The following is a 25,657-nucleotide window of genomic DNA, read 5'->3' as shown; positions in this document are numbered from 1 at the left end:
GACGTCTTCAATTGTCATCTTGATGTTGTAACATTTGCTGCCCTTGTGCAGCTTGTCCACAACCCACACACCCAGGTCTCTGCAAAAACAGTATGGCTCCCGGGGGCTGCTTTCTCCTTCTTGTCAGTCCAGAGGGTGTTTCTGCTTTCTTTCGGAGTCCTCCTGCTGAACATGTAGGTCTTTATCCCTGAAGGCCTTCCATAACAAGGCAGTTCCTTTCAGTTGTTCTGAGGAAGCTTTGCTCACTTGGCTGAGATCCAAGAAGTTCTTGTCAAACCTATGCGAAGAGACAGGCCACAGGCAGTACTAACAAACAGTCACCACTTGGCTCTCCACTGCCAGAACCATGGCCCAAACATTGTCAGGACTGAGGCATTTCACCTTCCAATGGAAGCCTCAGTGGAGGCCAAACAGGACCACTACAGTTCCTCAAGGCGCCGGTTCATGAGGTTGTTCTTCCTTCTTCTCTTGCACCTCATCTGCCTTTGGCAGTCGGGGGGGGGGGGCTGGTGGGGGCCTTGGCATGGGTCAGGCTAGCACCTATCCCTAACCCCTTGGGCCTCTGTGAATTGACATGGGGCTTCACCGCTTGATTGAAAGTACGGCTGATGTTCTTGCCAGGTTTCCAGCCCATGACCTGCAGTATGGACAGCTCATAGGCCTCCACAGGGATGGCCTCATAATCTGCCTCCCCTGGCACTAAGCCTGGAGTTCGGTGTCTGCCCCTTCGCCTTTGGGGATGCATTCTTTCTGGATCATGGGGATAGCGATCCTGGAATCGACACCCTCATTGTCTCTGTGTTCCAGAGACTACTTGAATTCCTCAATGAGCTCCTTCACAGCCTAGCATATCAGCACCCCATCCACCAAGGCCTCAGCATCTCTGGATGTTCAGGGGCCTGGGTCAGTAGCTGCCTGCAGTATTCATTCCAGATCAAAGGGATGACAAACTCCTTGGGAGTTTCTGAGGGCTTCACACCCTGCAGGTCTCTCCCTTCCACAGTTTTTAAGAAATCCTTCTCCTTCAGGGCAGCCCTCACACTGTCTCACAGGTCCACCACCTGCCTCTGGGTGGACATGCAACTGAAGGGGAAAAAAACTGGCCTGGTAGACACTGCTGCACGCCGGGAACATTTTCTTCAGTGTCAGCATCTGCCATCTTGTCCCTCTTTGCAGGCGTGTGCTGTGTTTGCCAAAAGTTAATACATATTTCTTGATGAGATGATGTTTGTGGAAGTTTGTTTACTTATAGAGGGTATTAAGGTGTTAAATCAATCATTTCTTTTGTTTTGAAGAAACCTAATCATTCTCAGTAACACCTATTAGAAGACCCACGAAATACAATCACTGGGAAGAGCTGGGCGTGGTCTTCTGGGCTCAATAAAAAGCACCCAAGAAACCACGCTCACTCTTCTCCAGAAGAGACAGAGTGCCTTTTGGATCTGTCTTGCCTGCGGAGTCTTCTGAAAGCTCCTGTGACCACATCGGAAGGAATTGAACCCAGAACTGACTTCCATAACACTACTGCTACAGCAAGCGTTGGTGAAATCCTTTACATATTCCTTAGGCGACTTAGGTGAGTGTACAATATACAGAAGTGGAGTTCCCGCTACTTTCCCAAACCAAAAAAAAAAAACCAAAAATAATTTTAGTTTATCAATCAGGAAATTGAGGTGTTTTTCTATGAAATGATTTCATTTGTCTACAAAAATTAGTCCTTTCCTTAACCTACATATGAATAAATGCATTTTTTCAATATTATTATTAGATTTAATAGGGTGATTGCATTTTGTCTTATTTTTATGTATGCCTTGAATGTTCATATGGATTATAAGCACTAAGAAAGTAGTTGCCAGATATCTTGTAATTTTGTACTTTGTGTGGCTCCTGAAAAAGGAATAAAAAACGAAACCCACTGCTGATGAGTCAATTCTGATTCATAGCAACCCTATAGGACAGACTAGAACTGCCCCATAGGGTTTCCAAGGAGTGCCTGGTGGATTTGGACTGCTTACCTTTTGATTACCAGCCACACTCTACCACTACACCACCAGAGTTTCAGAAAAAGGAATAGAAGTACTTTATTCTATAAGAAGTTGATAAATGTAGTAGTCTAAAAGTAGTGCATAAGTCAGTGCGTAAGAAGACTATTCTACTATAAGTATATGATGCAATGAATGGTTTGGACAAAAAAAAAAAAACTTTTTGATACTGGTGTCTGTTTAGAAAATTCTGTTTACTGATGTAAATTTTTAAGAAGCCAGGAAATGTTTGGGCACAAAATTGTCACTGGTTACCATGCAGGAATATCAGAAATGTGACGCCCGTCTATATTCATTGAGTGTAAAGATGAGAACCCAATGTTTTAGCTAAATCAATTTTAAAAAGCACAGTTTGTTATTTTGTGCTGATTTTCACTATTACATGATACTTTTATCTTTTCACAGTGTGAAGGGGCGCTTGCTAATAGTTTGAAAGGGTGCGGAAGATAATGCTTCTCTCTTTAATTTTTGATTTCTTTAGATGCCCAGTGTAGATAAAAAGATGTTTTTAAAAGCTTGTTGTTGGGAGCTGATGAGTAGATTCTCTCTTGTAGTAACTCCACGTGACTCAGCAGAACTGCCCCATAGGATTTTCCTGGCAGATTACTGGGTCTTTCTCCTAAGGAGCCACTGGATGCGTTGGAACCACCAACATTGCTTAACTGTTTGCACCACCAGGGCTTCTTCATATATGTTCATATATAAAGATTCTGACTGAAATCTGATCCAATTTTACGACCAAAGAAAACAAAACAAAAGGCCTCTTGCCGTTGAGTTGATTTCGACTCATAGCGAACCTACAGGACAGGGGAGAACTGCCCAACAGAGTTTCCAAGGAGTGTCTGGTGGACTTGAACTGCGGACCTTTTGGTTAGCAGTGAAAGCTATTAACCACAATACCAGCAGAGTTTCCCAATTTTACAAAGCTTTGTTAAATTCTTATTAACACTTTTGTATTCCGAAATTGAATTTTTGTTACATTCTGTTTGAATTAACAGAGTTTCAAAGAAGAAATTTTGATTTTGTGAATGTGTTTTTCATGTACATATTTCTAATGCATTTTTTACAGTGAGTTTCAAGAAAGACACTTTCTATATTATAGGTGAGGGGCAGGAGACAAATGTGCATTCTGCCCATTACTGTGTTTTATTATTTTCAACATTTGTTCTCTCTTTAAGGATTTTGTATTAGAATTATAACCCTACTTCACAGACAGTCTTGGCGAGGAAAAATACCAGAACTGTTCGCTTAAATTACAATAGTTGATAAGAAACTGGATGATTGATTCTGTCTGTATGGTATCTTGGAGAGTAACAGTTAGCAGATTTTAATTTTAGTCAAAGGTATGAGTTTTGGCTCCAACATTAACTGTCGGTATGATTTTGGATTAGTCATCCTTATAGGATGGTTTTGTCAATTAAATGAAATAGTAAAGGTAAAAAGTTTAGTCGCATGAGCTTTGCTAAGCCAATCAGTCACTAGGAACATTATGATTGGCTTTTCCACCAATCAGAATACTAGAGATTGAGTCAAACTATTGAAGCACAAGCCCAAGAAGGAAAGGACACGAACAGGTTCTTTATGGAGGAGAGATGGAGTTGATGGTGTAGATCATGTTAATCAGGAAGCCAACCAAGTTTTCAACAGAGCTCCAGAGCTGCCTTTGTGTCAGTTTCCAGTTTTTGTCATTTGTAAAAGAAACTATATCAGGCCTAGACATAAGTATATTATTGAATCACAATTGGAGTAAAAGTTTGCTTAGTCTTTTGTCTCTCTGGGGCAAATGACAAACTCTCCTGATTTTCTTCCCTCAGGAAAATGGACTCCAACATCTCCCAAGCCTTGCGAAAGGAACTCACCTGCTGCATTTGCTTGAACTACCTTATAGACCCTGTCACCATAGGCTGTGGGCACAGCTTCTGTAGGCCCTGTCTATACATTTCCTGGGAAGAAGCCAAAACTACCCGTTGTCTTCTATGTGGGGAAACATCAAAGAAGACAGACATCAAATCCAATATTCTTGTGAAGAATCTGGTGTCCCCTGCTAGACAAGCCAGTCTCTGCCAGTTCCTGAGCTCTGAGGATCAGATGTGTGGGACACACAAGGAGACAAAGAAGATGTTCTGTGAAGAGAGCAAGAACCGACTCTGTTTGCTCTGTTCTTACTCTCAGGAGCACGAGGCTCACAGACACTGTTCCATTGAATACGCTGTTGAGAAGTACCGGGGAAGTGATGCTTCTGAAAGCCTTTGAAAGCTGGAGAATAATAGAGCTAAGAGAGTATAAGGAAGATGAGTGCCATGATTATGATTAATTCTCTCATCACTGGGAGTCTTATATGTGCTGGCTACTGTTCTAGGTGGGAAGGGTAAAGCTGTGAATAAAATAGGTAAGGAAATCTGCTTTCACAGAGGCTGTATTCGAGTGGCAGGGCAATTCGCTGAATGATTATTAATTTAATTATGCAAAGTGAAGCACAGGACACCATAACACTCACATTTTTAGAAATAGCTCCTGGCCACAAAAATTACATGTTTAACAAGTTTTTTTTTTTTTTTTTTTTACTGGAAGCATATTTAGTAATACTGGACAAACATGTAGGATAATAGTATAGAGAATTAGCAAGATATTTATAGGAAATTTAATTACATTACATAAAGCCTTTATTTGACAGTTTTCTCAGGAAAATTGTTTCATTACTTTATGTGGCTCTATAGCCTGAAACTCCCAGAAGGGATGACTATCGGGTAGCCAGTGAAACATGACCCTTCCACTTTCCCGAAAGTATGTTCATCTAACATCCCTGGTCTTTAGCTGTCAGTAAGGGTCTGAAATCTATAATATTTGTTCTGTTGGTGCTTAATTCAGTATTTTTGTTTTTACAGGAGAAGCTTTTAAAACAAATGAGGTCTTTATGGGAAAAGATCCAAGAAAATCAGAGAAATCTAAACGAGGAGTGCAGAATAATCAACCTGTGGATGGTAAGCATGAGACCACGTTTTCCTCATAACCAGCTTGGTACAGACATGCTTACCTGTTGAGAAACTTGAGCTTTAATCAAGGGAGAAAAAGGCCATCAGAACAAAGTGCAAAAAGTGCTGAAATGGAGGCACATGCAGGGATTTGGAGAAGTTCAAAAACCGTTGGTCAGGAGTTGAGAAAAAGTTTTGGAGAGAGGTTCACAATCGATTTGAGTTTTAAAAGACAAGTGTAAAAAATCCATGGACATTTCAAGCAGAGATTTCTGACAGAGGTGAAATCTAGAAATGAAACAGTACATAATGGGGAACTATAGGTATGTCATACGGATTAGTATAAAGACGGCCATGGGGAGAAAAAGGTTTAAATAGCAATTTAGGAAGTGTACCTGTGATAGTGGAAAGCGATAATGTAGTAGCTAGAGAATGATATAGGATCAATTGGGAGAAATTTCAACATGTTGAAAAACTGGGGGAAAAGAGAAAGAAAAGGACTTGGTGAGGAGAGAATGAATACATGGGTATTGGCAGGGGTCATAGAATGGGGGAAGGGTTAATGTTCCTATAATGTTAGGACAAAATGAGACCCTGAAGCCTTAAGTACTCATTACCAGGAAGGAATCCCATCCATGGCAACAAGGGATAGTGATGGGAGAAATCAGATTGAGGGTATGGGATTAGGAATTTTAGGGAGGTTTTGTCTGATGATTTCTAATCCTCAGACTAGTAGGCAACATTTCTGCTAAGAGTGAATGATCAGGCTAGGATTGAGGAAATTTATGATCAGAGGCTAAATTAGTAACAGATGAGAATATTAAATAATCAAGCATAAATTTATCTTTTTACATGTAATCTTTCATATTTTAGAGAACATATATTGGTAAAGCAGAGGGTCAGGAAAAAGAAGAAGACCCTCTTCTTGAGATGGACTTACACAGTGACTGCAACAATAAGTTTAAACATAAAAAAGATCATTAGGGTAGGATGGCTCGGGACCAGGCGGTTTTTCATTCTGTTGTACATAGTGTCCTTGTGAGTTGGAACCGACTCAGTAGCACCTAGCAACAACAAGGTATTTTAAAAATTAACTCTGAAAAAAATTTCTACAGGAATTTCGGGAACTTAAGAAGTGAATTATAGTGTTTTGAGGAAAGGATGGGTTTCTGTAGTTAATAAAGAATGAAAAATAAAGTAAGGAAAGAGGGATGAGCATGGTTTCTGGTGAGTGGAAAGACATGAATTTAACATGTTTGTAGGTTGGTGGATTACATGATCATGAATCAAAGAAAAATGAGTGAGGTTTAAGTGGTGAAGGATAAAGGCAGCCTGGGTGTGTGATCTAGGAAATCCGTGTCCCTGCAGGATTATATATGCCTACAGAGAGACATGATCAGAGATCAGTATCGGAAGTTGCATCCAGTTCTCCACAGGGAAGAAAAACAACATTTAGAGGGACTGAAAAGTGAACGCAAAAGGATTTTACAGCAACTCAAGAAAAGTCAAACGAAAATGGTTCAAAAACAAAACCACCTAAGAGAAATGTTTGAGGAGCTGCTGAATTTGTGCCATAAACCAGACGTGGAGCTGCTCCAGGTAAGAAATGAGGATATTAGTTCAAGTTCACATCTTTGACTTCCATTACATATTTCAAACCAAAATCTTATTTCTGCATCTTCTGCTCCTGTCCAGACTATTATTGTCCAAGTGAATATGATATAAACTTCAACTCTTATTGTAACCCGGAACAACAAAACTTTGGGGAATTGTGAGAGTACTTTCCCTTCTCAATTCTCTTGATTTAATTCACTTTTCTATCCAACAAAAAGGAACAACTTATTTGTAGACCTTTTTGTCTCCAGGTGGGCAATATGACGAAGACGAAAAGCTAGCATTCATGTCCTCCTTCTGTTTGGAAGTCCTAGGCTTGAGTTGTGCTCGTTTTGAGGCACATTACCCTTTGGAAACAAGCCCTGTGAAAAGACCACCTTGTAGACACCTGATGGTTGTAGCAATGCAGTCCCTACTCATGTCCTGCTCTGTCTTTGCTCACCCTCAGAGCCCTTAGCCATCGAGAATTTATTTTCTGTCAATGTGTGGTACTGTGATTTTCCTTTAAAGAGGAAAAGTAAAAGACATTTATAAAATCCTGGGCGGGGGGCGGCGGGGAGGAAACGAGGGTTTGATATTTTTTTGAAATTTCCCAAATCCAAAGATTAGGCATAAAAAAAAAAAAGAATTTCTGAAGAATTCTGAGTTTTTCCTTTTATTTCCCTTTGCAGAATTTGGAAGACACTTTGACAAGGTAAGTTTGGCCTTCAATGCAAACTAGAGCACCATGAAAGCTAGTAAAGAGATCAAAGTGTTTCTACCAAAATGAAGTTATTGAGATAGTAAATTTCGTGTGCATGTGTGTTTATGTGAGCGCATGTATTTGTGTGTGTTTTACTGAATATAATTTTCTATCCCACTCTATAAGGATTTAGTTTTGTCTTTCTGTGCTCATGGAGATATACATTGTAGGGTTCAACACAGAAGTCACTAGAAAACAGCTATGCATGATTTTAGTTTTCAAAATCATAAACATATTAAAGTGCATGGACTAGCTTTCCCAGGCATTAGAGGAGAGGCGGGCATCTATGATAAGAAGGGGGTGGAGGCAGGGACAGAAGAAAAGAAAGAATCCCTAAGAATTGCACAGTCTTCTCCCAGGATCATGGAGGTACACTACAATATCAGAAAGGAGTTCCGATGAAACATATTATTCTGTTGAATGCTGACATCTTTTGTACATACTGTGACGACCCCTTTGGCACCTGAAAGATTACCTGAATCTTTCCCCTTGTAGGAGTGAGTCCGTGCAACTGCACATGCCCCAGCCTGTGAACCCAGCACTCAGTGCCAGGCCCATCACTGGACTGATAGACACGTTCAACCAATTCCAAGGTGAGTGGCAACCCAATGATGGGACCCCATACATTGTCCTTCAATAATGGTTTTCTTTGGATAATATGGAGCCCTGGTGCCAGAGCAATTAAGAGCTTGGCTGCTAACAAAAAGGTCTGCAGTTGGAATCCACCAGCTGCTCCTTGGAAACCCTATGGGACAGTTCTGTTCTGTCCTGTAGGGTCACTATGAGTTGGAATCCACTTGACAGTAATGGGTTTGGTTTTTTATGCCCAATGTTTCCCTTTTTATTAACCCTTGATTTAGGAGAGAACAGCCTCCTAAGAGACATTTATAGTCATAGTGGCCCTGGGATAACATGAAAAAATCTAAATGGAAGCTGGTGAAAGGATAAATGTGATTCATGCCTGTAATAAATTAGACAATGAGAAACAGGAAACAATCAAAAAGGGCTCCTAGTGCTGTGGGGACCATGGTCTCAGGAAAAATCTAGCTCAATTGGCATAACACAGTTCGTAGAGACTATGCTCTGCTTTCTACTTTAATGAGTAGCATCTGGGGTCTTAACAGCCTGTGAGTGGCCATCTAAGATACTCCACTGGTCCCTCCCCTTCGGGAGCAAGGCAGAATGAAGAAAACTAAAGACACAAGGGAAAGATTAGTCCAAAGGACTAATGGACCACAACTAACATGGCCTCCACCAGACTGAGTCCAGTACAACTGGATGGTACCTGACTACCACCACTGACTGCTCTGACAGGGATCACAATAGAGAGTCTTGGACAGAGCTGGAGAAAAATGCAGAACAAAGTTCTAACTCACAATAAAAGACCAAACTTACTGGTCTGAGAGAGACTGGAGAAAGACCCTGAGAGTATGGCCCCTGGATACACTTTTAGCTCTGTAATGAAGTCATGCCTGAAGTTTCACCTTTCATCCAAAGGTTAGACAGGCTCATAAAACAAAATGACACTAAAGGGGCATAGCAGCCCAGGGGCAAGGACTAGAAGGCAGGAGGGGACAGGAAGGCTGGTAATGGGGAACCCAAGGTCAAGAAGGGAGAATGTTGACATGTCGTGGGGTTGTTAACCAATTTCATAGAACAATATGTGTACTAACTGTTTAGTGAGAAGCTAGCTTCTTCTGTAAACCTTCAGGCAAAGTACAATAAAAAAGTGTTCAGTAGAAAAAAAATTAAATATATATTTAAGCTCTGAAAAAAAAGGGGGGCTCCTAGAACCATTCTGAGATAAAATACCAGTTATTCATTCATTTAGTCATATAGAACTGCATATTTAGTTAGGGCATTCAAGTTTTAACTAAAGTACAGTTAGTTATGGTGATAGGATTGATGTTTTAGTTACCTAGTGCTGGTATGACAGAAATACCACAAATGAGGGGCTTCAACAAACACAAATTTATTTTGTCACAGTTTAGAAGTTGGAATTCAGGGTGCCAGATCTAAGGGAAGGCTTACCCTCTGTTTGCCCTGGGGAAGTTCTTATTCCTTTGCTCCTTGGTGATCTTCATTTGGCATGGTGTCTTTCCTCTCCCACCTCTGCTTGCTGGCTTGCTTTTTAATCTCTTTTATATCTCAAAAACGATTGACTCAAGACATCCTACAGTAATTCTGCCTCATTAGCACAACAGAGATAATCCGTTCCCAAGTGGGATTATAAACACAGACATAGAAGTTAGGATTTGTGACACATATTTTGGTGAGGCACAATTGAACCCATAACAGTTGGCAAATTGTAATTTTTTAAATATTTTTCCTGTAAAGCTTCTTAGTAATTGAATTTGTAATAATGCACATTGTAGTTGATATAGCTAGAAAATTTTGTCCATAAACATAAAATAATGAAAGGCATAAAATAAGAATTTGTGAAGAACAACAGTAAAACAAGTTGGGGGTTGATGAGACAGTATACAGAATTCCATAGTAGATCTAAACCAGGGAGGTTAGACTGGCATGCAGATGAAGACCAAGCCTGAGGTGAAACCAGGAATAAAATCCAGAAAATTCTTAGTAGAAAACTTCTTCTAAGAAGATGTATTTAGATCTTTTTATTCTTAATTGGAATTTGTTTCCTTAACTGGAATATCATAGTATGCCTGGCAAAGTGATCACCAATTATTTATCTCTAAGGATCTTCTTTCCCCTGAAGAGGGGCACTGAAGTTAATTTCATAGCAATGACTAGGCCTTATGGGAAGGTCTTCTGTTTCTAATGGAAAGTGAAATGTAAAAAATCTTTGTGATTTTTTTCCATTGAGATTAGGTGTTTGTTAATTCTGCAGATATACTGGTAGCCCCTGAATCTAATGACATTTTCCAACCAAGCTGCCCTTAAAGTCTTGGTTGGTTTTCCAATGACACTCTAGATCTCGTAAGACTTTAAAAACTGATTTTGACTGGAATATTCTCTTCTTTCCGCAGTGAACATTTCCTTGAATTATGAAGCAAGCAGTCACGATATCATGCTGTCTGATGATGTGAGAAGTTTGATATTTAGACATGACCTTCAAGAGGTGCCTTTTCCATCTGGAAGATCCAACTACTTTGCTACATGGGGAGCCCAGGCCTTCACCTCTGGAAAACACTACTGGGAGATGCATGTGGACAGCTTTTGGGACTGGGCTATAGGGGTCTGTAAGGATACTTGGCTAAGGAAGAACTGCTCAGTGATTGAATCTGGGGACACATTTCTTTTTTTATGTGTGAAGGGGGATAATGGTTACCATCTTTTCACCACCTCCCCAGTGCTTTCTCAGTACATAGAGAAATCTCTGGGGAAGGTTGGTGTGTTTGTTGATTTTAACAGTGGAAGTGTGAGTTTTGTTAATGTTGCCAAAAATTCCCTCATATGGGAATACCCCGCTTACTCCTTCAATTACTCGCTCCGGCCTTTTTTTTTGCACTGGCCACACATGATCATGGAGAAGTGATGAACTTGGTAACTCCATATCTGAAGGAGCCCACACATGATCATGGAGAAGTGAGGAACTTGGGCACTCCATATCTGAAGAAGCCTGTCTCAGTTGAAGCTGATCAATCATATTTTACTCTTCCTTAGGTTGTTCCATTTTTATATAACTTTGTTTTATCATTGGTAAATATAAAGCTGGTGTGGCAATGCAAAATTTGTTGGCTTAATTTCCTTTCAATTAAAATCAAGTCCTGTGGTCCTTTTCCTGAAACACATACTGTTTTTATTCACCTCATTTGTGAGTTGGCTAGAGTTACAAGAGTATATGACTGGGATTCCATCTTAACAGTTTAATGCAGGAACACAGAGTGTTTGCATCATCAAGAAACTTGGTTATCTACAGTGCAAATGTCAGTCTGAAATATTCTACTCCCTCATCATGATCTAGTAAAATCATACTCAACAATTCACCCTTGTTGGTGTTAGGTGCCAGGAAGTCGACTCTGACTCATAGCAACCCTGTGTACAACAGAAGGAAGCACTGCCCAGTCATGTGCCACCTCACAATCTTTGCTGTGCTTGAGCCCATTGTTGCAGCCACAGTGTCAATCCATCTCCTTGAGGGTCATACTTTTTTTCATTGACCTTTCACTTTACCAAGCACGATGTCCCTCTCTAGAGGCTGATCCCTCCTGATAACTTGTCCAAACTGCTTGAGACAAAGCCTCACCATCCTTGCTTCTAGGGTGCATTCTTGTAGTTCTTTCAAGACAGATTTGTTATTTCTTCTGGCAGTCAATGATATGTTCAATATTTTTCTCCAACGACATAATTCAAAGTCGCCAATTCTTATTTGGTATTCCTTACTCATTGTCCAGGTTTCACATGCATATGAGGTGACTGAAAATACTGTGGCTTGTGTCAGGAGCACCTTAATCCTCAAGGTGACATCCTAGATTTTCATCACTTTCAAGAGGCCTTTTGCCACAGATTTGCCCAACGCAATATGTCATCTGATTTCTTGACTGCTGATTCCTTGGGTATTGATTGTGAACCCAAGTAAATTGAAATCCTTGACAACTTCAATCCTTTCTCCATTTATCATGTTGTTGCTTAATGGTTCAGTTGTGAGGATTTTTGTTTTCTTAATCTGAGATGCAGTCCATACAGAAGGCTATAGTATTTGATCAGTAAGTGCTTCAAGCAGTCTGCACTTTCAGCAGTCAAGGTTGTGTCATCTACACATGGCAGGTTGTTAATGAGCCTTCCTCCAATCCTGATGCCAGGTTCTGGGATTATTTCCTCAGCACACAAGTTGAATAAATATGCTGCAAGGATACGACCCTGACCCACACCTTTCCTGACTCTAAACCACACAGGAATCCCTCTTTCTGTTCTGTCCAAACAAATGTCTGTTAGTTTATGTACAGATTCCTCATAAGCATGGTTAAGTGTTCTGGAATTCCACTTCTTCACAGTGTTATCCATAGTTTTTTATGATCCACAGTCAAATGCCTTTGCATAGTCAATAAAACAAAAGTAAACATCTTTCTTGTATTCTCTACTTTCAGCCAAGGTTCATGTGACATCAGAAATGACACCCCTCTTTCCATGTCCTTTTCTGAATCCAGCTTGAATTTCTGGTACTTCCCGGTGGATGTATTGCTGGAACGGCTTTTGAAGAATCTTCAGCAAAATTTTACTTGTGTGTTGGATCACCTTTCTTTGGAATTGGCACAAATATGGATCTCTTTCATTCGGTTGGCCAGGAAACTGTTCCAAATTTCACAACATAGAGGAGTGAACACTTCCAGCACTGCATCCATTTGTGGAAACATCTCAATTGGTATTTTGTCAGTTCCTAGAGCCTTTTTTTTTTGCCATTTCCTTCAGTGCAGCTTGGACTTCTTCCTTCAGTACTATCATCTCTTGATCATAGGCTACCTCCTGAAATAGTTGACTGTAGACCAATTCTTTCAGATAGAGTGACTCTATGTATTCCTCACATTTTCTTGTAATGCTACCTGAGTGGTTCAATATTTCTCCCATAGAATCCTTCAGTATCACACCTAGAGATTTGAATTCTATCTTCAGTTCTTTCAGCTTGAGAAATGCTGAACATGTTCTTCCTTTTTGATTTTCTAACTTCAGGTCTTTGCATATTTCAATATAATTCTTTACTTTGTCTTCTCAAGACATCCTTTGAAATCTTCTTTTTGTATTTTATTTCTGTCTGTCTTTTTAATGCCCTTTTGCTTTCCTCATGTATAATGTAACTGATGTCATCCCATAACTTCTCTGGTTTTAGTCATTAGTGTTCAATGCACCAAATGTATTCTTGAGATGGTCTCTAAATTCAGGTGGGATTCTGACCATCTTACTTTGCCTCTCATGGACTTGTTCAATTTCTTTCAACTTCACCTTGAGCTTGCACATGTACAATTCATGGCCTGTTCAGTGGTCTGCCACTGGCCTTGTTCTAAGTGATGATATTGAGCTTCTCCATAGTCTCTCCACAAATGTAGTAGATTTAATTCCGATGTATTCCATCCAGCAAGGTCCATGCATATAGTGATGGTTTATGTTGTAAAAAGTTATTTGTAATAAAAAAGTGATGGATGGATTAAAAAAAAAAAAACAGGATCCATCAGTATGCTCTCTATAAGAGACACACCTTAGAAACAAAGATGTAAATCTATTAAAAATCAAAGGATAGAAAAAAATATATCAAGCAAATAACTACCAAAAAAGAGCAGGAGTGGCAATACTAATTTCAGATAAGATAAACTTTAGAACAAAATCCACCATAAAAGACAAAGAATATAATTACTAAAGGGATGATCCATCATGAAGACTTAACCATAATAAACATCTACATACCCAATGATAGGGGTCCAGAATCCATACGACAAACTCTAACAGCACTAAAAACAGAAATTGACAGTGCCACAATAATAGTAGGAGACTTCAACACACCACTGTCAGTAAAGGACAGAACATCTAGTAAGAAAATCAACAAAAATTCAGAAGAGCTGAAGAGCACAATCAGCCAACTTGATCTCATAGACATATATAGAACACTCCACCCAACAGCTGCAAAGAACACATTCTTTTCCAACACACATGGAACATTCTCCAGAACAGGCCACATCTTAGGCCACAGAGCAACCTTCAACAAAATCCAAAACATTGAGATAATACAAAGTATCTTCTCTGACCACAATGCCATCAAAATGTAAATTAACAACAGGAGAAGTAAGGGGAAAAAATCAATTATATGTAAACTGGATAACACCCTGCTGAAAAACCACTGGGTAACAGAAGAAATCAGAGATGGAATCAAGAAGTTCCTGGAATCAAAAGAGAATGAAAACACATCCTACCAAAACTTTTGGGACACAGTAAAGGCAGTCCTTAGGTGTCAATTTATAGCACTAGATGCACACATCAAAAAGAAGAAAAGGATAAAATCAAAACATTAGTTACACAACTTGAACAAATAGGAAAAAAAACAGCAAAAGCAATGCACAGCCACCAGAAGAAGGGAAATAATAAAGACCAGAGCAGAAATAAATGAAACAGAGAATAGAAAAATAATAGAATCAACAAAACAAAAGTTGGTTCCTTGAAAGGATCAACAAAGTTGGCAGACCACTGGCCAAACTAAAAAAAAAAAAAGCAGGAGAGAATGCAAATAACCCAATTAAGAAAGGAAATGGAGGCATTACAACAGGCACAACTGAAATAAAACGGATTATAACACAGTATTATGAAAAACTATATTCTGACAAATTTGAAAACCTAGAGGAAATGTACAAATTTCTAGAGACATACTACCTACCGAAACTGAAACAAAATGTTGAAAATCTGAACATACCTATAACTAGAGAAGAGATTTGAAAAGTAATTTAAAAAAACTCCTAACCAAAAAAATTCCTGGCCCAGATGGCTTCACTGGAGAATTCTACCAAACATCCAGAGAAGAGCTTACACCAGTTTTACTCAAACTATTACAGATCATAGAGAAGGAAGTGATACTTCCAAATTCATTCTATGAAGCCAGCATAACTCTGATACTAAAACCAGGCAAAGACACCACAAAAAAAGAAAATCACACACCAATATCTCTCATGAATATAGATGCAAAAAATTCCCCCCAAATTTCTAGCGAATAGAATTCAGCATCATATCAAAAAAAAAAAAAAAAATGACTAAGTAGGATTCATACCAGTTATGCAAGAATGGTTCGACATTAGAAAGTCAATCAATGTAATCCACTACATAAATAAAAGGAAAGAAAAGGATCACATGATCATCTCAATCGACGCACAAAAGGCATTTGACAAAGTCCAACACCCATTGCTGATAAAAAAACTCTCAATAAAATAGGCATAGAAGGGAAGTTTCTCAACATAATAAAGGGCATCTATGCAAAACCAACAGCCAACATCATTCTCAATGGACAGAACTTGAAAACATTCTCTTTGAGAATGGGAACAAGACAAGGATGCCCTTTATCACCACTCCTATTTAACATTGTGTTGGGAGTTCTAACTAGAGCAATAAGGCAAGAAACAGAAATAAAGGGCATCCAGATTGGTAATGAGGAAGTTAAACTGTCCCTATTCGCAGATGATACGACACTATACTTAGGAAATCCAAAAGACTCCATGAGAAAACCACTGGAACTAATAGAAAGATTCAGCAGAGTAGCAGGATAGAAGATCAACACACAAAAATCAGTTGGATTCCTATACAGCAATAAAAAGAATGATGAAAAGGAAATCAGGAAAGCAATAGCAATTATCATAAAAAAAAAAAAAAAATCATAGCCCCTAAAAAATAAAATACTTGGGAATAAATCTAACCAGGGATGTAAGAGACCTATACAAAGAAAACTACAAAACAATACCACAAGAAACCAAAAGAGATCTACATAAATGGAAAAACATGCTCAGGGGTAGGTAGACTCAACACTGTGAAACTGACAATTCTATCCAAAGTGGTTTTCAAATACAATGCAATATTGACCCAAATACCAACAACATTCTTTAAAAAGATGGAAACATTTATCATTAACTTTATGTGGAAAGGGAAGAGGCCGCAAATAAGTAAAGCACTATTGAAGAAGAAGAATAAAGTAGGAGGGCTCACACTACCAGACCTCAGAACCTGCTCAAAACAGCCTTGTACTGGTACAATGACAGAGAGATTGACCAATGGAACAAAATTAAGAACCCGGATGTAAATCCATCCACCTATGGTCACCTGATCTTTGACAAGGGCCCAAAGTCCACCAAATAGGGAAAAGACAAATGGTGCTGGCAAAACTGGATGTCCCGTCTGAAAAAAAGTGAGACAGGACTCATACCCCACAACATATACAAAAATTAACTCAAGATGGATCAAAGACCCAAATATAAAGCCCAAAACTGTGAAGTTCATAGAAGAAAAAACAGGATCAAGACTAGAGGCCCTAATTAACAGGATACAAATCACAATCAACAACACACAAGCTACAGAGGATAAGTCAATAACTGTGATCTTCTAAAAATTAAAGAGTCATGCTCATCAAAAGACTTCACCAAAAGAGTAAAAAGAGAACCTACAGACTGGGAAAAAAAATTTGGCTATTACAAACCAGACAAAGATCTAGTCTCTAAGATCCACAAGAAAATCCAATGCCTCTATGACCAAAAGACAAAAAACCCAATCAAAAAATGGGCAAAGGAAATGAACAGACACTTCAGCAAAGACATTTAAGCATTTCCTCAACAGTCACATGAGGAAATGCTCAAGATCTCTAGCCATCACAGAAATGCAAATCAAAACCACAATGAGATACCATCTCACCCTAGCATTACTGGCGCAAATGAATAAGACAGAAAATAACAAATGTTGGAGAGGCTGCGGGGATATTGGAACTCTCATGCACTGCCGGTGGGAATGCAAAATGATACAACCATTTCGGAAAATGATATGGCACTTCCTTAGAAAGCTAGAAATAAAAATACTATATGATCCAGCAATCCTACTCCTAGGAATATATCCTAGAGAAATTAAGATTTGTCACGTGAATAGACATATGAACACCCATGTTCATTGCAGCGTTGTTCACAATAGCAAAAAGATGGAAACAACCTGGATGCTCATTGACAGATGAATGGATAAACAAACTGAGGTACATACACACGGTGGAGTATTATGCAACACTAAAGAACAACGATGAATCCGTGAAGCATCTCATAACATGGATGCACCTGGAGGACACTATGCTGAGTGAAATAAGTCAATCACGAAAGGACAAATATTGTATGAGACCCCTACTGTAAAAACTCATGAAACAGTTTATACATAAAAAGAATAATTTTTGATGGAGACAAGGGAGGGGAGAGGTAGGGATGGAAAAATGCTTAATAGACGATAGACAAGCAGCAACTTTGGTGAACTTGTGAACAAGACAGTACACAATACTGGGGAAGCCAACACAACCTGTACAAGGCAAGCCCATGGTAGCTCCATAGACACATCCAAACTCCCTGAGTGACCAAATTGCTATGCTGAGGGCTGTGGGGACCATAGACTCAGGGAACACCTAGCTCAATTAACATACCGGAGTATATGAAGAAAATGTTCTACATTCTACTTTGGTGAGTAGCATATGGGGTCTTAATAGCCTGTGAGTGGCCATCTAGGATATTCCACTGGTCTCACCCCTTCGGGAGCAAGGAAGAATGAAGAAAACTAAAGATACAAGGGAAAAATTGCTTCAAAGGACTAATGGACTACATCTACCACGGCATCCACCGGACTGAGTCTAGTACAACTAGATGGTGCCTACTGGCTGCTCTGATTGGGATCACAATAGAGGGTCCCAGACAGAGCTGGAGAAAAATGTAGAACAAAATTCCAAGTGAAAAAGAAAGACCAGACTTGCTGGCCTGACAGAGACTGGAGAAACCCTGAGAGTACGGCCCCCAGACACCTCTTCAGCTCAGTATTGAGGCCACTCCTGAGGTTCACCCTTTAGCCAAAGGTTGAACAAGTCCATGGAACAAAACAAGGCTAAAGGGGTGCACCAACCCTGAGGCAGACACTGGGAGGTAGGAGGGAACAGGAAAGCTGGTAATAGGGAATCCAGGGTTGAGAAGGGAGAGTGTTGACATGTCATGGGGTTGTTAACCAATGTCATACAACAATGTATGTACTGTTTGATGAGAAACTAGGTTGTTCTGTAAACCTTCATCTAAAGTTCGATTAAAAAAAAAAAGAATAACAACAACAAAAAAAGCTGGTGGTCTTTCAAAATTCTATCATGTCATCTCTGGCATCATTTCTATTACCAAGGCCATATTTTCCAACTACTGATCCTTCTTCTTTGCTTCCAACTTTCCATTTTCAATCAGCAGTAATTATCAATGCATCTTGATAATTTTGATCAATTTCAGACCACAGAAGTTGGTAAAAATATTCAATTTGCTCATCTTTGCCATTAGTCATTAGTGCATTTCGGGAGAGCTTTTAGACTGAGACAGACTAAGAACCTGGGGGTCTACCTCTGAAAAAACTGGCCAGTGAAAACCTATGAAGAACAGGAGAGCATTGTCTGATATAGTCCCAGAAAATGAGCACCACAGTTTGGAATGCACTCAAAATACGACTGGGGAAGAACTGCGTCCTCAAAGTAGAGTCTGCCTTAATGACACGGATGGAGTCAAGCTTCAGGGCCTTTATTTACTGATGTGGCAGGACTCAAAATGGGAAGAAACAAGTGCAAACATCCAATAATAATCAGAACATGGAATGTGCAAAATATGAATCTAGGAAAATTGGAAATCATCAAAACTAAAATGGCACTCATAAAGCTGGATATCCTCGGCATTAGTGAGCTGAAATGGACTGGTATTGGACATTTTGAATCAGGCAATCATATGGTTTACTATGCCAGAAATGACAAATTGAAGAGGAATGGCGTCACATTTGTTGTCAAAAAGAACATTTCAAGATCTATCCTGAAGTACAACTCTGTCAGTGATAATATCCATAAGCATACAAGGAAGTCTAGTTAATAAGACTATTTACACACCAACCACTAAGGCCAAAGAGAAATTGAATTTTTTTTACCAACTTCTGCAGTCTGAAATTGATTAAACATGCAATCAAGATGCATTGATAATTACTGGTGATTGAAATGCAAAAGTTGGAAGCAAAGAAGGATTGGTATTTGGAAAATATGGCCTTGGTGATAGCAATGATGCTGGAGATCACATGATCAAATTTTGGTAGCCCAATGACTTCTTTATTGTAAATACCTTTTTCAACAACAGAAATGGTGAGTAAACATGTGGACCTCACAGGAATCAAATCAACTACATTTGTGGAAAGAGACAATGGAAAAGTTCAATATTATCAGTCCGAACAAGACAGAGGTCCACTGAGGAATGGAACATCAATTGCTCATATTCAAGTTCAAGCTGGATAACAGTGCCAAGAATGGGAATCCCTGAAGACTTAAAATTATGCCCTTGGGGAAACTGTACTTAGCCCAAGAAGCAGGTGTTCCAACAGAACAAGGGGGTACTGCACGGTTTAGAGTTAGTGAAGGTGTGCATCAGGGCTGTATCATTTGACCATACTTATTCAATGTGTATGCTGAGCAATTAATCTGAAAAACTGGGTTATGAAGAAGAACAGGGCATCAGGATTGGTGGAAGCCTCATTAACAACCTGACATACGTAGATGACACAACCTTGCTTGTTGAAAATGAAGAGGATTTGAAGCTCTTATTGAAGAAGATAAAAGACCACACCCTTCAGTATGGATTACGCCTCAACATAAAGCAAAAATCCTTACAACTGGATCAATAAGCAACATCAAGATAAATGGAGAAAAGATTGAACTTCTCAAGCATTTATTTGGCTTGGATCTATAATCAACAGCCACAAAAGCAGCAGTCAAGAAATCAGATGACGCATTGCATTGGACAAATCTGCTGTAAGAGATCTCTTTAAAGTTTTAAAAAGCAAAGATTTCACTTTAAGGAATAAGTGAGCCTGACCCAAGCCGTGGTGTTTTCAGTTGCCTCATATGCGTGTGAAAGCTGGACAGTGAATAAAGAGGACCAAAGAAGAATAGATGCTTTTGAGTTATGGTGTTCAGAAACAATATCCGATATACCATAGACTGCCAGAAGAACGAACAATTCTGTCTTGGAAGTAGAGCCAGAATGCTCATCAGAAGCAAAGATGACTAGACTTCCTGTCACATAGTTAGGACATGTGATCAGGAGGGACCAGTCCTAGGAGAAGGACATCATGCTTGGTAAAGTGGAAGGTCAGCAAAAAAGAGGAAGAGCCTCCTTGAAAGGGATTAATACAGTGGCTACAACAATGGGCTCAAACATCGCAATGATTGTGAGTGTGGCTCAGGAACTGGGAGTGTTTCCTTCTGTTGTATATAGGGTCGCTATGAGTCAGAATAGACTAAATGGCACCACCAACAACAACAAAGATAGGAGCAATGTAAATACACAAAACCCAATTAGTTTTCCATAAAAAGGATACCACTACTTATGTATTACTAATATTCATAAGAATAAAAAATAGGCAGACAGGAAGTTTCCAAAATTAAAAAAAAAAAACAAAAAATGAGAGGGCACTAGATTTGGACAGATTTTCAAACATACCAGTAAACGAAAATAATTAGAGCAGTATGGTACTGGTACATGAATTCACAAACACACAAACAGCTTCAGATTCAGATATACCCATCCATTGTCATCAAGCCGATTCTGACTCATAATGACCCTGTAGATGTAGATATATACAAATTTACTGTATTCTAAGATGAGATCCACTTGCACCTGGAGCAGTAGGAAAGAGCTGAGACTTGTGCCCAGAATAAGTGAAGACATTGCTTAGAAAGCCAGTGCCTAAAGTCAGCGGAGACTGACTGTAAGGAACAGTTCATTCAAATAATACATGTGAATTAAAAAAAAAAAAAAGAATTTCTAGGTTTTAGACTCAGTAAGAAAAATCTCACTGGCAGCTCAGAGTTTAAATATAGAAATGGAAACACAGGTGAAGCATGAATCTACCAAATTTCAAGTTTGGGAATGGCCAATTCCTTCCCTCAGGGAGTAGAAAAGAGTCATCAGAAGTATAGCTCCCCACCCCCCGCCCCCAAGGTGCCTACCTTCCCTCCCACCCCAGTTCAGCACAGGGGTCCAGAGGACAGTTCCCTCTAGAAGGAAGGGGCCATAGTTTCACACATGTCTTCCTGCCAACTCTGGCAGGAAGATGGAACAAAACTGCTCACATCAGAAATATTCAGTCGAAAGTGGTATATACCCCCTTGCTCAATCATCTCATTCTTTATTCCAAGAGCCTTACTTGCACGGAGTTCCTCAAGGGGGTGGTATTGTGCTGTAGGAAATCCCCTACAGGCTCCTTCTAGAATTCTACCCCCAGCATAGTCCCCCAGGGACTGAAATTAAAATATTCACTGGGAGAGTCAAGAACTTGATAACAACTTTTTTAATGCCAGATTTTAAAAAAAGAATGTGCCAGAAAATAAGAGACGACTTTGTATTGCAGCCTTAAGATGGAATTGCACTCATAAAAAAAAGCAATCATGTATTCTTGTAATTCCAGCAAGCTCATAATACAGGTGAATAACCATATTTATTCCAGGTAATGGGCCACTAGACACGTTTTCATTTAAAAATATTAAATCATCGCAGTTTTGCATTTCAGGCTACATTCCTAATTAATAACAACCAAATGTTACATTAAGTAGAACAACCTAAGAGACAAGGAAGTGTTGATTAGCTTTGATGGAGAAAGGCTCCTTCAGATATGGCATTCCCAGGTTCCTGACTTCTCCCTGATCATATGAGGTCAGTGTAAAAGAAAGGCCTGAGTGGGTAATTGAAGGGGATAATACAACTCTCTATGAGGGAACTTTTGGCAACATTAACAAAACTCATACTTCCATTGTCAAAATCAACAAACACACCAATCCGCCCCATGGTTTCTCTACATACTGAGAGAGCATTAGGGATGTGGTGAAGAGATGATAACAATTATCCTCCTTCGCGCATGAAAGTACTACGTCCTCAGACTCGATCACTGAGCAGTTCTTCCTAATCCAAGAATCCTTATTACACACTCCAACAGCCTAGTCCTAAGAGTCATCCACATCTGTCTCCCAGTAGAGTTTTCCAGGGGTGAAAGCCTGGGATCCCCATGCAGCAGAGCAGTTAGATCTTCCAGAAGGAAAAGGTACCTCTTGAAGCTCATGACTAAGCCACTAACTTCTCACTTCATCAAACAGCATGCTATTCTGACTGCTTATTTCATAATTGAAAGAAATTTCCACTGTGGAAAGAAGAGCATCTCCCAGTCAAGATCAGTTTTTAAATTCCTATGGAATGAGAAGGTCACTGTATCTAGAGTGTCAATGGAAAAATAGGCCAAGATTATAAGGGAAGTTTTAGCCTGAAAATATCAGACTGAGGAGTATCAGTGGATGTGCAGAAGACAAAAACACCTAACAATGTCAATAGACCAAAAAAAAAAAAAAAGCCCTAAAAAATCAGAGCATGTACAAGGGAGGGAGGTCATGCCATCTTCTGGATGGTTGCTTTTCATGACACATTAAAATCCAGAACTGTCCGTTGATGGCAGTCCATAGACTATAATTTACCTCCACCATCCCTTTTCTCAGGCATAAATAAATGGTGATTACTTTCCGGGCACGTTATAATGTTTGTTTAGCAAACAAATTTAAACTTAAGAATAGTATTTGAGTATGCTTTTTAGAATGGGTCTCCTACTAAGCATTTTCTGGCTTTTAACCCTGGTTGCATCTCAGGCCTAGTCTTTCTCTGCCTGCTAGGCTAAACCCCTGGTTTGGGTCTACCATGGAGCTCTGCATGCTGCCTCATCAAGCATCAACTTTATTGTTGTTCATAGATTCTGGTTTTCTGCTTACTGCTTTTTTATGTTTATTCGTGTATTTTTATGATCATATTAATTAAAATACATTATTACAAATTCAATTACTAAGAAATATTAATGGAAAAAATTTTTTTCAAATAACTGCATTTAACCTGAAATTTGAAAGTTCTAAAGTAATATTCAGGTCTGTATGACACACCCAGTAATTGATGTTGTATCTGAGAATGGTTCTAGCTCTCAAGGAGCCCTTTTTCAGATCGTTTCCTCTCACTTTTAAGTAATTTCTTACAGATCTGACTCACATTTAGCCTTTCCCTAACTTTCATTTAGATATTTTCCATATTATCATGTGGCAAATACAACTATAAATGTCTTTTCACAGGCTGTTCTCTCCTAAATCAAGAATCAATAAAGAAGGAAAGAATGCCCATAGAAAACCAAAACTGAAGGACACGGTATGAGATCCCACTACTGGGCTGACACTCACCTCGGAACTGGCTGAACCTGTCTATCAGGCCAGTGATGGGTCTGGCACTGAGCGCTGGGTTCTCAGGCTGGGGCATGTGCAGCTGCATGGACTCACCACCCCTGCAAGGGGGAGAATCAGTTAATCTTTCAGGTGCCAAATGCATCATCACAGTATGGAAAAGAAGATGCCAGCATTAACTGAAAATGTTTCAGCAGAACCCATTGCTTATATTGTGCTGTGTCTCCACAAGCCTCTGATGGGCTTGTACCATTCTTAGAGAATCCTTCTTTCTTCTCTGCCTGCTTCCTTCTCCTGCCCCTCAGAGGTACTTGCCTCTCTCATCCACAACCTGGCATAAACTAGTCCATTCACTTCAATAACTTTATGTGTTTGAAACCTAAAACCATAGGTAGTTGTCTTCTAGCCACTTATGAACTGAGCCTTGCAACACATACTTCCCTGAGTCTCAGGGAAGAAACAATGCTAATTTGTGACAGATGGAGCAGTAAAACATACACAACGTGCCTGCACAGAAAATATCTAATCCTTCTATAAATTAGGTTCTCACATTGTTAGAAACACCATGGTCTCTTTCACAGCCCTCATGGAGCTCTGATTTGTAGTGAAGGCCAAATTTACCCTGTCAATATATCTCCCAAATCCTGTGAAGAGAATAAAAAGAAAAGTTTAGAATTATTTGCAAATTGGTGGTTCTGCCAACCTAGTCTTCAGGTCTGAGCAAGTTCAGAAGGTACCACCCACCCACCACCATGGTTTTTTGGTAAATTGAGTTTTCCTTTCCTCTCTAAGGATAATCGCAGCACAACATGTGGATAGAATCTGAATTCATCAACAATTCTCAATGAGTTCAGAAACCTGAGGGTGAATGGATAAAGAGAAGGACGTGAGTACAGACTGCAGTGATACAACGGTCAGCTGTCTGCAAAGTGGTCTTTCCCAGGACTTATCTCCAAAGGGTAATGTGCCCCAGAACAAGGGCAATTCAAATCTAGGATTTTGAAATGGAAGGAAGAAGTAAAAGTTAGGTCTTCCTAAATTTCTCTATATTACCCAGCTGGAGACGGAATGCTTGTGAGGAAGTTGTTCCTTTCTTTATACAAATGTTACATACTTCAGAATTAGAAGCTACGAGATGAGATCTTCCTACAATTCCTAACCAGGCTTTCAAACTGGTATCTTTCCTCTAACCCTTGTTTCTGTCTTTCTTGTCTCTCAATTTGATTTTCTCCTCCTATCTAATGCCACAGGCTTCCATTCTGCCCTGTCATTTTAAGGATATTCATTCTCATTCTCTTGCGCATCTTTTCCCATATTTATCTATTCATTCTCTCTTCCACCCACTTTCTTTGTTCTTTTCTTTAGCTTTTCATCATGTTCGATTTTGTTTTGTTTTGTTTTTGAGAAGTGGCTGGTATATTAGGGTTTATTTTTCTTAGCTAAGATTCATGCTACCTCACATTAGAAAGGCAGATTACCGTACTCTTCCATACTGATAAACCAATCAGAGCATCTCAAGGAACACCACAATTTCAGCTCAAGTTCTTAAGGGACAAAAATCCAGCAAGTGTGTCACAGCTGGTTCTGCAGAAAACAGTCTCATACTTACATTCCACTCTCTGGCTATTTGTCTCTCCTTATTTAGATTTCTCTGATTTTCTTGGCTCTTTTGCCATAAAGACCTGGTTTGCTTTAACAGTTTCTCCTGCAAAAGAATCATGAATAGGAGTATCAGAGAAGTCAATTTTATACATTTCATACCTTAACAAATGAATAGAGGCAAAGGTTGATGTACTTTAGGGCGAGTGGAAGGACCCTAATGTTTCCCTGTTTACCCTCCGTAATTATCAAATCTGGGAAATTGCAAGCTGTAGAATCACAAAATTTGGTATCATTATTTGCCTAAGGAAACCGACAAATAAGCATTTTATGTAACATGGCTAATTTTGAGATAAATATCTTTCCACAGAATTTGGGTCTTCTGATGCTGTTTTTGTTGTGTGCCATCAAGTGGATTCTGACTCATACCCATGCTATAGGACAGAGTAGAACTGTCTCTTAAGGTTTCCTAAGCTGTAATCATTAGGGGAACAGACTGGCAGGTCTTTTCTCCCTCGGAGCTGCTGGTGGGCTGAACTGTCAACATTTTGCCTAGCAGCCAAGACCTTAACCACTGTGGAACCAGGGTTCCTCTACTGATGCTAGTTCCCTGCGATAGGTTCTGGAGAAGCAGCTCAGACGCCCTCCCAAGAGTTTCTAGATCAACGCCTTGTGTACAGAGACACTAGGGCCTGGCATCAGTTTAAGCCAGGTAAAAGATGGAGGGAGGTTCTGAGAAGTAGGAGGAACTGCCAGG

At 39.5% G+C, this 25,657-nt stretch overlaps 1 protein-coding gene and 1 pseudogene across 1 annotated transcript; one reads left to right on the top strand and one right to left on the bottom strand.

Annotated features, from left to right (window-relative positions):
* Positions 1 to 25,657, bottom strand: part of LOC126078924 (G-patch domain and KOW motifs-containing protein-like) — a 32,978-nt pseudogene that overhangs the window by 227 nt on the left and 7,094 nt on the right.
* Positions 3,861 to 10,872, top strand: LOC126078846 (tripartite motif-containing protein 43-like). Its single transcript, XM_049889663.1, has 6 exons — positions 3,861 to 4,272; positions 4,911 to 5,023; positions 6,383 to 6,613; positions 7,300 to 7,322; positions 7,866 to 7,963; positions 10,364 to 10,872. The coding sequence occupies exons 1-6, from the start codon at positions 3,861 to 3,863 to the stop codon at positions 10,870 to 10,872; spliced, it is 1,386 nt and encodes a 461-aa protein (XP_049745620.1).

Source organism: Elephas maximus, chromosome 7 (genome assembly GCF_024166365.1).
Source record: "Elephas maximus indicus isolate mEleMax1 chromosome 7, mEleMax1 primary haplotype, whole genome shotgun sequence".
Taxonomy (NCBI): domain Eukaryota; kingdom Metazoa; phylum Chordata; class Mammalia; order Proboscidea; family Elephantidae; genus Elephas; species Elephas maximus.
Note: the sequence above shows the minus strand (reverse complement) of the source record. Positions and strands in the feature narration are given on the sequence as shown.

What these genes read in the sequence shown, in the direction of transcription:
- LOC126078846 (XM_049889663.1), top strand. Translation starts at nt 3,861, where the DNA reads ATGGACTCCAACATCTCCCAAGCCTTGCGAAAGGAACTCACCTGCTGC. An exon ending in TGTTGAGAAGTACCGGGGAA is followed by an intron (nt 4,273 to 4,910) that starts GTGATGCTTCTG and finishes TGCTTAATTCAG; the next exon opens with TATTTTTGTTTTTACAGGAG. An exon ending in CACGTTCAACCAATTCCAAG is followed by an intron (nt 7,964 to 10,363) that starts GTGAGTGGCAAC and finishes TTCTTTCCGCAG; the next exon opens with TGAACATTTCCTTGAATTAT.